Source organism: Meleagris gallopavo, chromosome 4 (assembly GCF_905368555.1).
Source record: "Meleagris gallopavo chromosome 4, MGAL_WU_HG_1.1, whole genome shotgun sequence".
Taxonomy (NCBI): Eukaryota; Metazoa; Chordata; class Aves; order Galliformes; family Phasianidae; genus Meleagris; species Meleagris gallopavo.
The window spans coordinates 29,501,748-29,514,770 of NC_139407.1; the positions used below are offsets into that span (position 1 = coordinate 29,501,748).

Sequence of the window (13,023 nt, forward strand, 5' to 3'; positions counted from 1 at the left end):
ACGTTTTCAGCTGTATTCTGCTGACATCAAATGATTGGTTTCATGCTTTCATATAAACAAAAACTCTTAAATCTACATTTTCCTAGTATCTTTCCCTCTGATACATCACGCTTTTCTCCGGCCTAAAATGTATCAGGGAAAGTGTGAAGGGACACCTGCTGGAGAAGCACAGCAAGCCCATGCCTTCCAGTTGTGCTGCTGGGTGGTAGGGAAAGGAATGTTGTTCGTCCTGTGCTGACCCCACATAGACTGCCAGCTCCTTTTCCTGTGTCCAGGCTCCCACTGGTTCTTGGGTACAAGAAAGCTGATAAGGTGTGGCTCCCTCCACATACCTGTGATCCCAGCGGAGGACAAGCTCCCAGGAGGTAGACACTGTTGCTGACAAATGCACATTTGCAGTACAGATGAGTTTGGTGGCAAGGCTGCCTACTTTCCACATGAAATGAGGCTGAGACCTGGTTAGTGGGCATGGTGGGGACAAGTTGATAATTGGACTGAGTGTCTTAGTGGTCTTTCCCACATTTACAATTCTATCTGCAGGGACATCCTCTAGCCAGTCAATCGAGTTAGACCAGGACAAGCTCAGATCTGCTTTGGTTTCTGAGCAAACAGCAGCAGCAGCAGCACGAGGCCATAAGTGAGGGGAAGGATACTGTTGTAGGATGTCCAGAGTAGACAGAGCATGGAGAAGTTCTCCGTCTCCACAGCCATTTGGATGTAGGCAATGATGAGCTGTGTGAAGACCCAAGTTGTGCCACGATAGAAGAGCTTTGCAACACAGGAGGTGGCCAGGGAGCTGAGGAAGGGATGGATTCGATAGTCAGCTTCTACCATGATGGCCCAGCACAGGAAACCAAAGATTTGGCCCGGCCGAAGGCCGTGCCACCATGCAGAGAAGGCAAAAGTGGCAAGGAGTGGCTGAGCTGGGCAGCGCTGGAAGACCAGCCTCCTCAGCCAGAGGGATGTACTCTTGTTCCATGTTCTCGAGAAGACAGCCAGGCGATGTGTGGTTTCCAGTGTCCAAAGGTCATGGCCAGAAAGGTCTCCCTGCTCCACTGCTGCCGCAAAGCCTGCTGCCTCCAGGAGGGCCTCATCCAGCACCCACTGCGAGTAGTATGCCAGTCTGAAGAGCAAGGCCTGTGCCCACATGTGGCCCATGCTGGCCCAGCCCTGCATGCAGGGCAGCCAGCCCTCCAGCCATGCACGCAGCACCTGCAGCACCAGCACCCCGAGGTACCTCCAGCCCACAGCCCGCAGCGGGCAGGGGACGGCCCCCAGAGACATGACCTGGGCCTGAAACTTGCTGAAGGAGCACAGTGGACCTCCAAGGAGGGCTGGGAAGAAGAGCAGGTAGCTACACAGAGGCAAGGCTCTCTGCAACAGCCCCTGGCCAGGCTGTGGCAGCACGGTCCCTTCATGGATGTCCAGGGCCAGAGATGTCACCTTCTGAGTGAGCAGCATGATTGCAGAGAGGGTGACAGCTGGCCTGGAAGGAGAGGGCACCTGAGCGCTACTGAGAGACTCTCAAAGGGTGGGCATGAGCATGCATGTCCCACCTTCCCCTGTCATGCCCACAGAGAGCTACAGCAGCTGAGGGAGGCCCAGGGGGACTGACTGCTATGAAGCAGCATTTCATGCAATTCCTCTCAAAGCAATTGGGAGGGTGGAAGAGGGAGGGAAGCAATGCTGGAGGGTTACCTGGTGTCCTGTGGCTCCAGCACCAGGCCCAGGTGGCAGAGTGTCTGCCAGCACATCTGGAGGCTGAAGACACAGGTATGGACATAAGCCGGACTGACCAAGAGGAGCATGAGCACGGAGCCGACAGCAGGGATGAGAAGCAGCGTGGCGTAACTGCCCATGGCTGTGCCTGCAAGGAGACATCCTCCAGCAAGGAGGAAGATGTACCTAGAAGAGACCAGATGCCCTTTGGACAACTTTGGGAAAAATGTAGCTTGGAGTTCCTGCTCTGGTGTTAGTAGTACAGTGTAGTATGAAACGTGCAGTCTCCACAGGGCCACAATGGGGCAAGGCAAAGCAGGTCCTGCCTGGCCTGCAGATCCTATCCATGTCACACTAGAGGTAGTCCCAATTCCTTGCTCTGCTCTTCTTGCCTGTGTGCTCATTCTGGTAAACCCACCTCTTGCAATGCAAGAGAGCCTAGCCTGGCTATTGTAGCTTTACCCACCCTGAACTGGCCCTTCTGCACAAAGAGGGGACTGGGGACAGCCAGGAAAGACCCAGAAAGTACCCATGGACACAAACTGCCCTTGGTATGGCAGAAGGGATGGAGACCACGTACCGGGAAATCAGAGAAAGTTGCCCCAAAGCACAGAGGTAATGGAAGAGAGCAGCGAAGAGGAAAGCTGCCAGCTGGTACCAGGCTGCAGGGAGAAGGATGAGCAGGTCTGCCCAGCGCATTGAGAACCTTGCTTCTTCCAGTCCCTGGAGAAGGGACTGAGCCAAGGGCTCTGGTTCATATGCGGCAGGACCATGGCACAAAAAGAAGAGAGCCATGGAAACAAAGGTATCTACAGGAAGAGGAATGTGTTTTCCCATTCACTAGTGTTGGCTCCTTGAAGCACCTCTGTCCCAAGGTTTGTGTGTAGGTGGAAAAGTTTGGGGTTGGTTATTTACTCTGCCAGACGCCTGGGCCATTACCACATGCTTTGAAGGCAGCAGGAGCCAGGAGAGAGATAAGAGCCTTTTTAAGCTGCCAAATGTGTCATGCTGGGATGCACTTCAGAGCAAAATCCTCAGGTATATCCTGGCTTAGCCCTTTCTCTTGGCTACTTCTCAGTTCAGCCCTTTATGGAAAGCTGTGGTTCTTTCCAGCTCTGGCTGGGAAACTGAATGGATTTCTGCTTTATTTTAGGCATGTGAAGAGTGTTACTGCAAAGAGAAATACCTTGGAATTTCCCACTGGAAGACAAAATGAGAGAGGAAGAAAAAATAAGGTTTTACCCTTCCTCAGATGAATGATTTAAAATACTTAGATTTGTCTATTTTATAGTAAATAGGGCAAAACTAGTGCTTAATATTACAGAAAAACCTGCTCTCATAAAAAATGATTTTTTTAATTTTAAAACTTCTATGAATTATTCCACTCTTCACTGAGCTTTTCAAGCCACCATGATGTTGGAAAGCTAACCTCATTGTTTGGATGGCTGTTCTGGTTATAAGAAGGCAGGGACCAAAACCCCATAGAAAAAAATGGCTCAGAGTGAATACTGCAGAGGAACTGCCTTCTCATTTTGCACTGTTTGTAAGAGCAAGTCAGTAAGTGTTTGCAGTTCATATATGATAGAGAGAAGGTTTTTCCATGCCACATTTGGCATGCATGACATGCAGCAACAGTCTGGTTTCATGGGACTCATCCTGCCAAGTCCACGGAGCCCAAAACTAAGTTTGCAGAGTAAATATTTTTCAAGGCCTTTGTAGTGTCTATTTAAGCAATTCACTGCTATGGTTCTGAAAAAATGTTACTGCTTTTCGAGAAGCCGTCGTAGCATTGGAAACGTGATACTTGGCCTAGTGCCTCTTGTTTTGTAATGCTAGCTGCTGGACTGTGGAAGGGTAATTTTATAGTGAGCATGTGAGCCATAGGGAAACCTATGAGACAGCTTCATTTGCTTCATTTCTATGTGCTAAACAAGCAACAATATGGTTCCTGTCTGAAGATACAATGATTTGACAGTAAATGAGAAGAAGTGGGCTGAGTACTGTCAGAGCAAGCTGTGGGCATGAAATCAGAGCAGATACGACTTGGATATTACTCTTGGGCTAGTATCCAGAAAGTTCATGGCTGCTTTCTTAGTGAAATATACTGCTTAGGGAACAGCTTTGGTTGTTGATTGTAATGTAACATATACTGATCTTACACATATGTAGGATATAGATGTGATCCTCACACATACTAACTTGCAGGGTGCACTACAAAATGAAAGGTACGAATCAAAAACAAAACCATCTTTATTTTAATGAAGACTTTATTCTAGAGAATACACATAAATTGGAAGGGAAGCTGTTAAAATGAGGTTTAGAAAGGCCGGACTGAGCCCCTGCCTCAGACCTTCTCTGTGACCTTGGGCAACCTGGATTTTCCCATCCACAAAACAAGAGGCTAGCTTCTGCCTCCCCGTAGCATTATTGAGCAGAATCAATTGGAAACCTTGAGACTTTATATGTGCAGTTGATAAGCGGAAAATGAAAGTGCCTAAATGAGAATGGAATTAATAAACAAATGCATTAGTTGACTAAAACACAAGCACGCAAAAATTCTTCCGTTTGCAGGCAGCAGTCACACGCAGTTATTTTGCTACTTGTTGTTACTGCAGATTTGCTGACCACTACCTGCAAATAGCCCATGGCTACTTATGGCAAAGACCTTTCTGTCTCCTTGGACAGAAGGCTGCATCCCAGTAGCTTAAGGATAGTGCAGAAGTTGATTGTTAGGTTGGATATTAGGAAAAAATTAATCTCAGGAAGAGCAGTGATGCAGTGGCACAGGCTGCCCAGGGAGCTGGTGGTGTCACTGTCCCTGGAGATGTTCAGGAAACAGGATGTGGCACTGAGGGCTGTGATCACTGGGCACAGTAGGGATGAGCTGGGGTTGGACTGGATGATCTTAGAGGTCTTTTCCTACCTTCATGATTCTACGATTCTGCTGCAGCCCCACTCGCAGAGGTCTGAGAAAGCTCCATCTACCTGATAGTGATGTAGCTTTGAGCTCTGTCTCTCTGGCTGGTGACTCCTGTTCCCTGGTACAGGGACATCTGTCAGTAGGGTGCCAATATGGATGTAGTTGGAAGTTAGGGAAACTAGGCAAGTGGAAGGCTCTTTCATAAAGAATGCTGCAAGATGTCTCTACTGGGCAATCACTTAACAAAATACACTAATAATAGGCACCCTCATTACTCATGTACTCATTTTTACTGACATCTGCAGGGTGTGTTGCCAGAAACCCAAGCTTTTATACACTCTTTTTCAGATAGAATAGGTCATTGAAACAGTGCAGACGTGATCTGCCTGGTATAACCAAAAAGGTGTGCATAGAAACCTTAGCAAGACTAACTATATTCCTTTGCAGACTAGCCACAACCAACTCCTTCAAAGTCACTGTCTGGAGCTTAAGTAAGTCTGATAGCTTCTATAAGATGTCTTTGCTCCTGTTCACTAGAGAGATTGCTCCAGTGTTTGTGTTTTCTGGGTTACTTCTAGGTTGACAATCTTTTGCTAAGGGAGGGAAGAAGGAAGGTAATCAGGTAACTATATATTCTTTATCTGTAAGCTGGAAGAGTTTGTGCGTTCCTCTGGGCTGAGTTAGACAGAATGTTGCACCAGATCTGTTTTCTCACAGTGTTCAGGTCTTCTGGGTTTGATGGTTAAGTCCTGCAATACTTGAGCACTTTAATTCTACAACACATTCCGTGTAGTTTCCATTTCCAAATCTCACTTTGGTGCGTGTGCTCTGTTCAGCAGTACTTTTGTAAGTCTTCTTGTGCACATGCAGGTAGTAAGTGATTCCTGGATGCCGAATACAGCTTAGAGACTTTGAGGGATGCACTGCTAGCCCCTACCACATGGAACACTTTTTGTCTCAAGATTTAAAATCTCACAGTTTCTCTGTCCTCAAAAACAATGGATCCTTGAAAGTTTCACTTAAAACTAGAGGGTCTATTTTGAGTCATTTAAGATCATTCAATTTACCATGGAAATTGGAGCTGGTAAAATTGCAGGTGATGCCACGAAAATGTGCACGTGCTTGTTTTCTGTATTAGCAGCATAAGGCTGCTCATAAAATTTCTGGTCTGTTTTAAACAGTACAGCTACAGAACCTTACAAATCCAGGTTGCTGACTTCATCTGGGTATGGAGAGAAGGTGGCAAAGACAAATAAATCAGAAGCCTGACAAAACTAGAAATATTTTCAGGAATTCAAACCTATTTCTGACAGCAAGTGGCAATTGGCATGCTTTTGATGGACAGAAAGGTGTATGTGCTGCTTCGTATAAATGCAAGAGGACATGTCTGAAGATGTGCTTCCTAAAGAAGGAAATCTTGAAGATTTGAGGATTTGAGAAGCTCTGCCTGTTTGCTGGAGCTGTGCTGCCCTCAAGTGGCTTTTTTTTTTTTTTTTTTCCTTCCCATTTTCAATGGCAGAGGAGGTGGTTTATTTTCAAGACAGAATCTTACCAGGAATTCCTTTCTCTCCTTCAGACCAAGGCCAGATGGAGACAGATCCTTTTGCTCCTCCTAAGGCTTTGGTATTTTTAGAACAGAGACTGACCTCACTGAAGACTGTACTCTGTGTTGGTTCTGTTCAAGCTGACCACAGAGTTTTTCAGATAAAAGATATGTAAGTCCAGGGACCATGCCAGTGGTGGGAAATAATGGTCCAGGGCTGCATACTTTCTTCCTGCTCCCTTTCAGGCAGAGATCCCTTCCTGCCAGCCCATCCAGCTCCTCCAGTGGCCAGGAGAGAGCAGGCTAGAGCAGGGGATCTGCTAGAAGCTGCCGGGCCAGGAATGCCACTAATGCCCCAGAAGTCCATCTTGGGACCTGTGCATTTCAACACCTTCGTCGGTGACATAGTGAAATTGAACACACCCTCAGCATGTCTCCTGATGACGCCAAGCTGAGTGTGCAGCTGACACAGCAGAAGGCAGGGATGCCATCCAAAGGAACCTGGACAGGCTTGAGGAGTGGACCCATGGGAACCTAATGAGATTCAGCGAGGCCAAGTGAAGGTGTTGCACTTGGGTCGGGGCAATCCCAGGTATGTGTTGTACTGCAAAAGCACCAGTATTTCTGTGTAAGGGTTACCAAAGAAAGTACAAGGAGGCAAGTTAACATTTATAAGTTTAATAGAGAGGTACTCAAATAGCCAGAGACAAACAACTGGTAGAGTGTCTGCCCTGAGGTTTCCTCCAGCAGATACCAGCGGTGGCCAGCCAGCAAGACGTCCACACAAACCCTTAGCCCTGTGGCCATATTTGTAACAGCGGGAGACAATAAAGCATTGTGTATCAGGATAAACAAGGTCATTCACAGAAAGCAAAGATACAGCGACAGAACAGTTTCTCACAAACAGGTTTCTTCTAGTTACGTTCCGAAGCTAAAGGCAGTTTACTTGTGTTCCTGAGTGAGCATGAGCCGATTCTCATGAGCTAGTCATCTGCTCAGGCTGTGATCTGTATTTTTTCCACACAGACTGGGAGAAGAATGCACTGAGAACAGCCCTGCAGAGAAGAGCTTAGAGGTCCTGCAGCACGAAAAGCTGGACATGATCCAGTGATGTGTGCTTGCAGCTGCATCAACAGAGGAGTGGCAGCAGGGTGAGGGAGGTGATTGTCCCCCTCTACCCTCATGAGGCCCCACCTGCAGTGCTGCATCCAGGTCTGGGGACCAGCATGAGAAGGATCTGAAGCTGTAGAAGCAGGTCCAGAGGACAGCCATGAAGAGCTTCAGACTTCTGAATCACCTTTCCTATGAAGAAAGGTTGAGGGAGCTGGACTTGTTTAGCTTGGAGAAGAAAAGACTCCAGGGAAACCTCAATGCAGCCCTGCAGTACTTGAGGAGAGCTTGTAAGCAGGAGAGGGACTGATAGTGGTATGACAAGGGGAAATGGCCTTAAACTGAAAGAGTGGAGATTAGGTTAGATGCTAGGAAGAAATTCTTATTCAGAAGGTGATGAGGTGCTGGCACAGGCTGCCCAGAGAGACTGTGGATGCAAGTCCCAGAGACTATGCCAGTGGTGGGAAATAATGGTCCAGGGCTGCATACTTTCCTCCTGCTCCCTTTCAGGCAGAGATCCCTTCCTGCCAGCCAGAGAGACGGTGGATGTGGAGGTCCTCAAGGCCAGTTGGATGGTGCCCCAGGCAGCCTGATCCCGTGGGTAGCAGCCAGTCCACAGCAGGGGGTTGGAACTGAATGCACTTTAAGGTCTCTTCCAGCCTAAGCAGTTTTATGATTCAGTGATGATGAAATATCTAAATTCCTCTCTAGTGTAAAGGGAGTAGAGCTCTCCTCAAGAGAGCACAGCCGAGAGTTCGAGCTTACCAGTTCATGGAGGCCTACAGGGCCTCTGCCTTTCTGCTAAATTCCAGACAAAGAGAACTTGAGTCACTCATGGTAATTTTGGACAGGGTCCAATTAAAACTGATCAAAAAGACCATTTGTTGCATTTCTTGGCCTTCTCAGTGGCCTTTTTGCAGTGGCATGACACCTGAATGTCAGCACTTCTATCTGAGTCTTCTGGGCTCCCTGGGCAATAGGACCAGGGCAAGGAGGACCACTGCTTCCTGGGCTGCATGAAGAGGAGTGTTGCTGGTGGGTTGGGGGAGGTAATTCTACTCCTCTGCTTAGCACTGCTGAGGCGTAACTGGAGTGCTGCAACCAGTGCCGAGCACCCTAGAACCCAACATCATGAAGATGATGAAGGGTCTGGAGCATCTCTGTTTGAAGAAAGGCCGAGAGCTGGAACTCTTCAGCTTGGAGGAGGGTCATGTGTGGGGAGTTTGTCAGTGTGTACAAGTACTTGATGGGGAGAAATGATGACAGGCTTTTCCAGTGGTGCCCAGTGATAGGACAAACTGTATGGGGGGTGGAGGACTTTGGAGTCTGTGTATGGCTTCAGCCATGGGGGTTTTGGAGGGCTCCAGCACTGCCTCAACCCCACAAAGACCCCAGGTAGGGTCAGAGACATCTGGTGGAGGGAACTGTGGAGCGTGTTGGGTCTTATGGGGCAGCCATGGGAGAAACTGGGTCCTCTGTTACAAGGCTCATGGGAAGTTAGGAAACACTATGGGGACTATGGGTACTCAGGAACACAGTGTGATATCCGCAAGGTCGGGATAACTGGGGAAGGTGTTGAATACAGGGATTAAGGCAACCCTGGAGAAGCTATTGGGAACTGAAGGGAATTGTGAAGTGCTCGCCAGGGCAAAAAAACAAGGTGGAGAGTCTACAGGGTATAGTACAGGTCAGAGGCACCCAAGGGACTAAGGGGTACCTGGGAGGTTGGGAGAAGGTAAGGGTTTATAGGGGAACCTGGGTTGGCCATGACCATCCTGAATGGGGTCGGAGGCACCCAAGGGGGCTCAAGGACACCCAGAGGGGAGCAGGGTCCCACAGTCCCCCCAGAAGCTGATGCCAGAGCCCAGGCCTGTGGCACCTCTTTTATTGCAGGTCCTAATGCAGCCCCTGCCCAAAGGGAGGGAATCCATCTCTCCACGCATTGCCCCCCATTTCAAGACTCATTAACAGACGCATAGGTGCCAGCGAGGTGCACAGGCAGCCCGTCAAGGCAGGAGACACGCACATGGTGATGGAGCTGCCGGGCCCGGTAATTGCAAGGGGGCCGGGTGTCTCCACCCCGCAGGCGGCAGGCTGTGATGTCCATGGTTGTTGAGGTGCTGTGGAACCCCATTGAGTCGGCTGGGCGGGTGCAGGTGGCCACCAGGTCCTCAGCTGGTGCATGTACAAAGGTGTTGGATGGCTTGCAAGGCCTCCCTGGGGCCGTCACTTGCCGTCGTGCCAGCATGACCCCGCAGTAGCGGTGTCCCATAAGCCCGAGCGTCCGGGGGTAGTCCACATGCTGCCGCAAGAACTTCTCATAGCGGGTCTCTCCCACAGCTCCTGCCACTGCTGTCAGTATGAGGGCTATGCATAGCATCCAGCTTGCCATGGGTACCTGTGGAAAGTAGGGTCAGAGCCTGGACTGCTGGAGCCCTGTCTGGAAACCCCATCTTGGGCACCTGAGTCCCCCGTAGAGTGTCCATCCCAGATATGGAGGTCCATTACAGATCTCCTTCAAATGCAAGGAGAAGTGCCCCCTCAGACACCTGGGTCCACTGCAGAAGTCCCCTGAACACCTAGGTCATCTGTGGATTCCATCCAGATGCCCAGATTCCCTACAGAACATCCCAAGGATAATAGGTCTCCTACAGTTCTGCATCCCACAGGAACCTTCATCTTCTACTGCACGTCTCTTTTGGACATCTGGATCCCCTATAGTTCCCCCACACCCTCAGATACCTGGATCTCTTCCATACCACTATTTTCCTACTAGATGCTCAGGTTCCTTACAGTTTCTTCCTGCAAATATTTTAGTCCCTTGCATATCCCTCACCTGAACTTCTGTGTTTCTCCGTTTCTCTTCTGGCCTCAGGGTCTCCTGGTCCCTCCCACTCCTCTGCACTGCTCTTATACTTGTCCCAGCTGAGCCCAAAAGACAAAGGTCCAGGAGGAGGGACAAGGCAAAGAGCAAAGTCCAGTGTGTGTGGGGGGAACCCAGCATTCATGAGGCCCCACTCCCCTCACACCACCCCCCTCTCTGCCAAGGTCATTAAATAATCATTAATTAACCATGTGACTGTCTGCACACATCCCCTCAGGTGCCCCCTGCCCATCTCACCATACAGTAAGGCTCTGGCCTGGTGAAGCCTGGACCCTATGCACAGGATAGGATGCCGAGCACAGTGAACAGCACAGAGCTTATGGCCTGGGGCTGCACACAGGTGCCCCCTCCTGAAGCATTCAGGTCCCACAGACTCTACCTCAGGCACTCCTGCCCTTACCAGCCCAATGAATGTCATAACGAGGCCCTTAGGACACAGAAAAGGGCACTCGGAAGACCTTGAGTCTTCACAGAAAGATGCTGTGAATTTCTTGGGTTGAACAGAACGGGCTTTGCAGGACTTTGGACCACCAAAATGGGAGCCCTGAACTGAGCAGAAAAGGACTTCGGAAATCCTAGGAATGCACGGAAATGCCCAGGGAGGACTGTGGACAAAACAACAAAAGAGATCGCAAGTCACTGATGTGCACAGGAAAACACTCTGAGAATCCTGAGGCCAAAGAGAAAGGCACTTGAAGGTCCCCGAGTACATTCAGAGCTGTGTTGGGCAAGCAAAATGAACTTGGAGGAACTTGTGTTGAACTGCAAGGCATTCACGAGACAACTGCTAAGCACAGAAAGGCAACTGGAGGACTCTCCGGTGCACCAAACTTCACGATAAAGCCCTGTGACATGCAGAATGTCATTTTTAAGACCCAGGCACATCAAAAACCTACTGTGAGTTCCCCAAGTGGAGATAAACCTGTGGGTTTCACCTGCCAAGAGAGCCATTGCTCAGAGAGAGGTGGTGAGTGAGGGCTCCCCTCTTCTGATTCCATCTCTTATTCTTTTTCCTTTTTTTTCTGCCCCTCCCATGTGCCAGGCACAGCAGGTCTGGATGAATACAATGCAGTAATCCCTATTGCTCAAAGAGGTAATGGGAGACCTCACCTCTGACTGACCACCATGCAAGGTCCCTCCTGCTCCAGGTGATTCATTCCTCAGCCTCCAGGGTTTCCTTAGCAAGGAGTATCAGTCCCCTGGTAGCTGACTAGTTTACTGTACTACTTTCAGCTCAGCTGGGTGCTGCTCCAACAGTCCCTTCCTGCTGTTACTGAGAACAAAAGACTGTAATTGCATCCAGCTGAGGGCATACTCGTACAAGAGGAACAAAAGGCACTCTTGCACCAAGTTAGCACTTGACGTTCCCACCAAACCATCATTTCCACAGGCTACTGATCTGAGGATATGCCGCACACCGACATGTGAAAATTTCTGGGAAGGGCCTTATTAGAAACCCCAGGAGCAAACAGCCACAATACACTAGAATTGCGTAGCTGTGGGAGTGGAATGATCTCAGGAGTGGAATGATCTCAGGACAGTGCCAGACAGTCCTCCAGCAGAATTTTCCCAGCTGTGAGCGTCAGTTTGGTTACTTTCACTGGATCACTGCCAGAAACTACTGATTTTGGAAAACCCAAACAGCTTTACAGACTCCCAAAACATAGCTCCTTAAATGGCAGGGCCCTGAAGAAAGCTAGATAAATGATTCTATGGCTATATGATGATCAAATTGGCTGAGGGAGCTGCGATTGTTCAGTCTGGAGAAGACTGTGGGGAGACCTCAGTGTTGCGACCTTCCAGTATTTAAAGGGAGATTATAAGCAGCAGGAAAATCAACTTTTTACATGGCCAGATCATGATAGGACATAGGGGAATGGTTTTAAACTAAAGATGGGGAGATTTGCATTAGACATCAGGGGGAAGATTTTCACTAAGAGGGCAGTGAGGCACTGCACAGCTGCATTCCTGGAGGTGTTCAAGGCCTGGCTGGATGGGGCCCTGGCAGCCTGAGCAGGGGGGGTGGAACTGGACGATCTTTGAGATCCCTTCCAACCCCAGCCATTCTGTGTTTGACTTCTGTCACTCTGCTTACTCCTTTGTGTGCTGTCTTAACTGCTAGCAGTTAGATGCAGAAAGGAGTTTAAAGGAAACATGCTGCCTTTACTCTGAGCTTTGTGCTCTCTTAATTTCAGCCTCTGGCAGTGCATCGCTGCTGTGCGTCCTCATGGTGCCAGGACATCATGCCAAGTATTTAGTGCAGATGAAGTCCCAGGACTTTATATATCACACCTTTCCCTGCCAGATTTATGCTACGGGAAATCTGAACGCTTCCATGTTTTGTCTGCTTTACAGAAGAACGGGGTGACTAAAGATGGGGGAAAAAAAAAAAAAAAACAAGAAAAAAAAAAACAAGCTGCGAGGAAGTCTTATTTATTGTTTGGAGGCTGCTTTCAGCTCACATTTCACAGCCAGCTACGACTGCTCACCATAACCCGCACCCAGCGAGGGGCGGGCGGACGCAGTGCGCAGGCGCCGCGGAGGGCGGTGGGGGCGCTTCACTACGCGCGATCCCTCCGCCGGGCGGCCTGAGGAGAGAGTCCCCCAACCAGCGGTCGCGACGGCACCGGCTTGCGGCGCTGCGCCCCTCCGCCGCACGGCGACGCTGTGGTGCCGGCTCCGGCGGCCGCCCCGCCTGCGCGGGAGGCGGGGAGAGGCTGAGGGGAGGCGGCGGCGGCGGCGCCGGCCCTTCTTTCCCTCCCCTGCTCCCCCCGGGAAGCAGCTGGCTGCGGGCTGCCTCTCGCTCCCCCTCCCTCCCCCCCTTTTAATTTTAATTTTATTTTATTT

At 49.7% G+C, this 13,023-nt stretch overlaps 2 protein-coding genes across 2 annotated transcripts; both read right to left on the minus strand.

Annotated features, from left to right (window-relative positions):
* Nucleotides 1–549: 549 nt before the first annotated feature.
* MBOAT4 (membrane bound ghrelin O-acyltransferase MBOAT4) lies at nt 550–2,418 on the minus strand. Its single transcript, XM_003205623.5, is given in 3 exon segments — nt 550–1,486; nt 1,699–1,905; nt 2,300–2,418. Coding segments are annotated over 3 exon segments (1,263 nt in total).
* Nucleotides 2,419–9,162: 6,744 nt separating this feature from the next.
* Nucleotides 9,163–10,267, minus strand: LOC100547060 (ribonuclease CL2). Its single transcript, XM_003205601.5, has 2 exons — nt 10,129–10,267; nt 9,163–9,690 (listed from the first exon to the last, which is right to left on the minus strand). Exon 2 carries the CDS (start codon nt 9,682–9,684, stop codon nt 9,247–9,249), a length of 438 nt encoding a protein of 145 aa, XP_003205649.1. The 5' UTR covers nt 9,685–9,690; nt 10,129–10,267; the 3' UTR covers nt 9,163–9,246.
* Between the last annotated feature and the right edge of the window lie 2,756 nt (nt 10,268–13,023).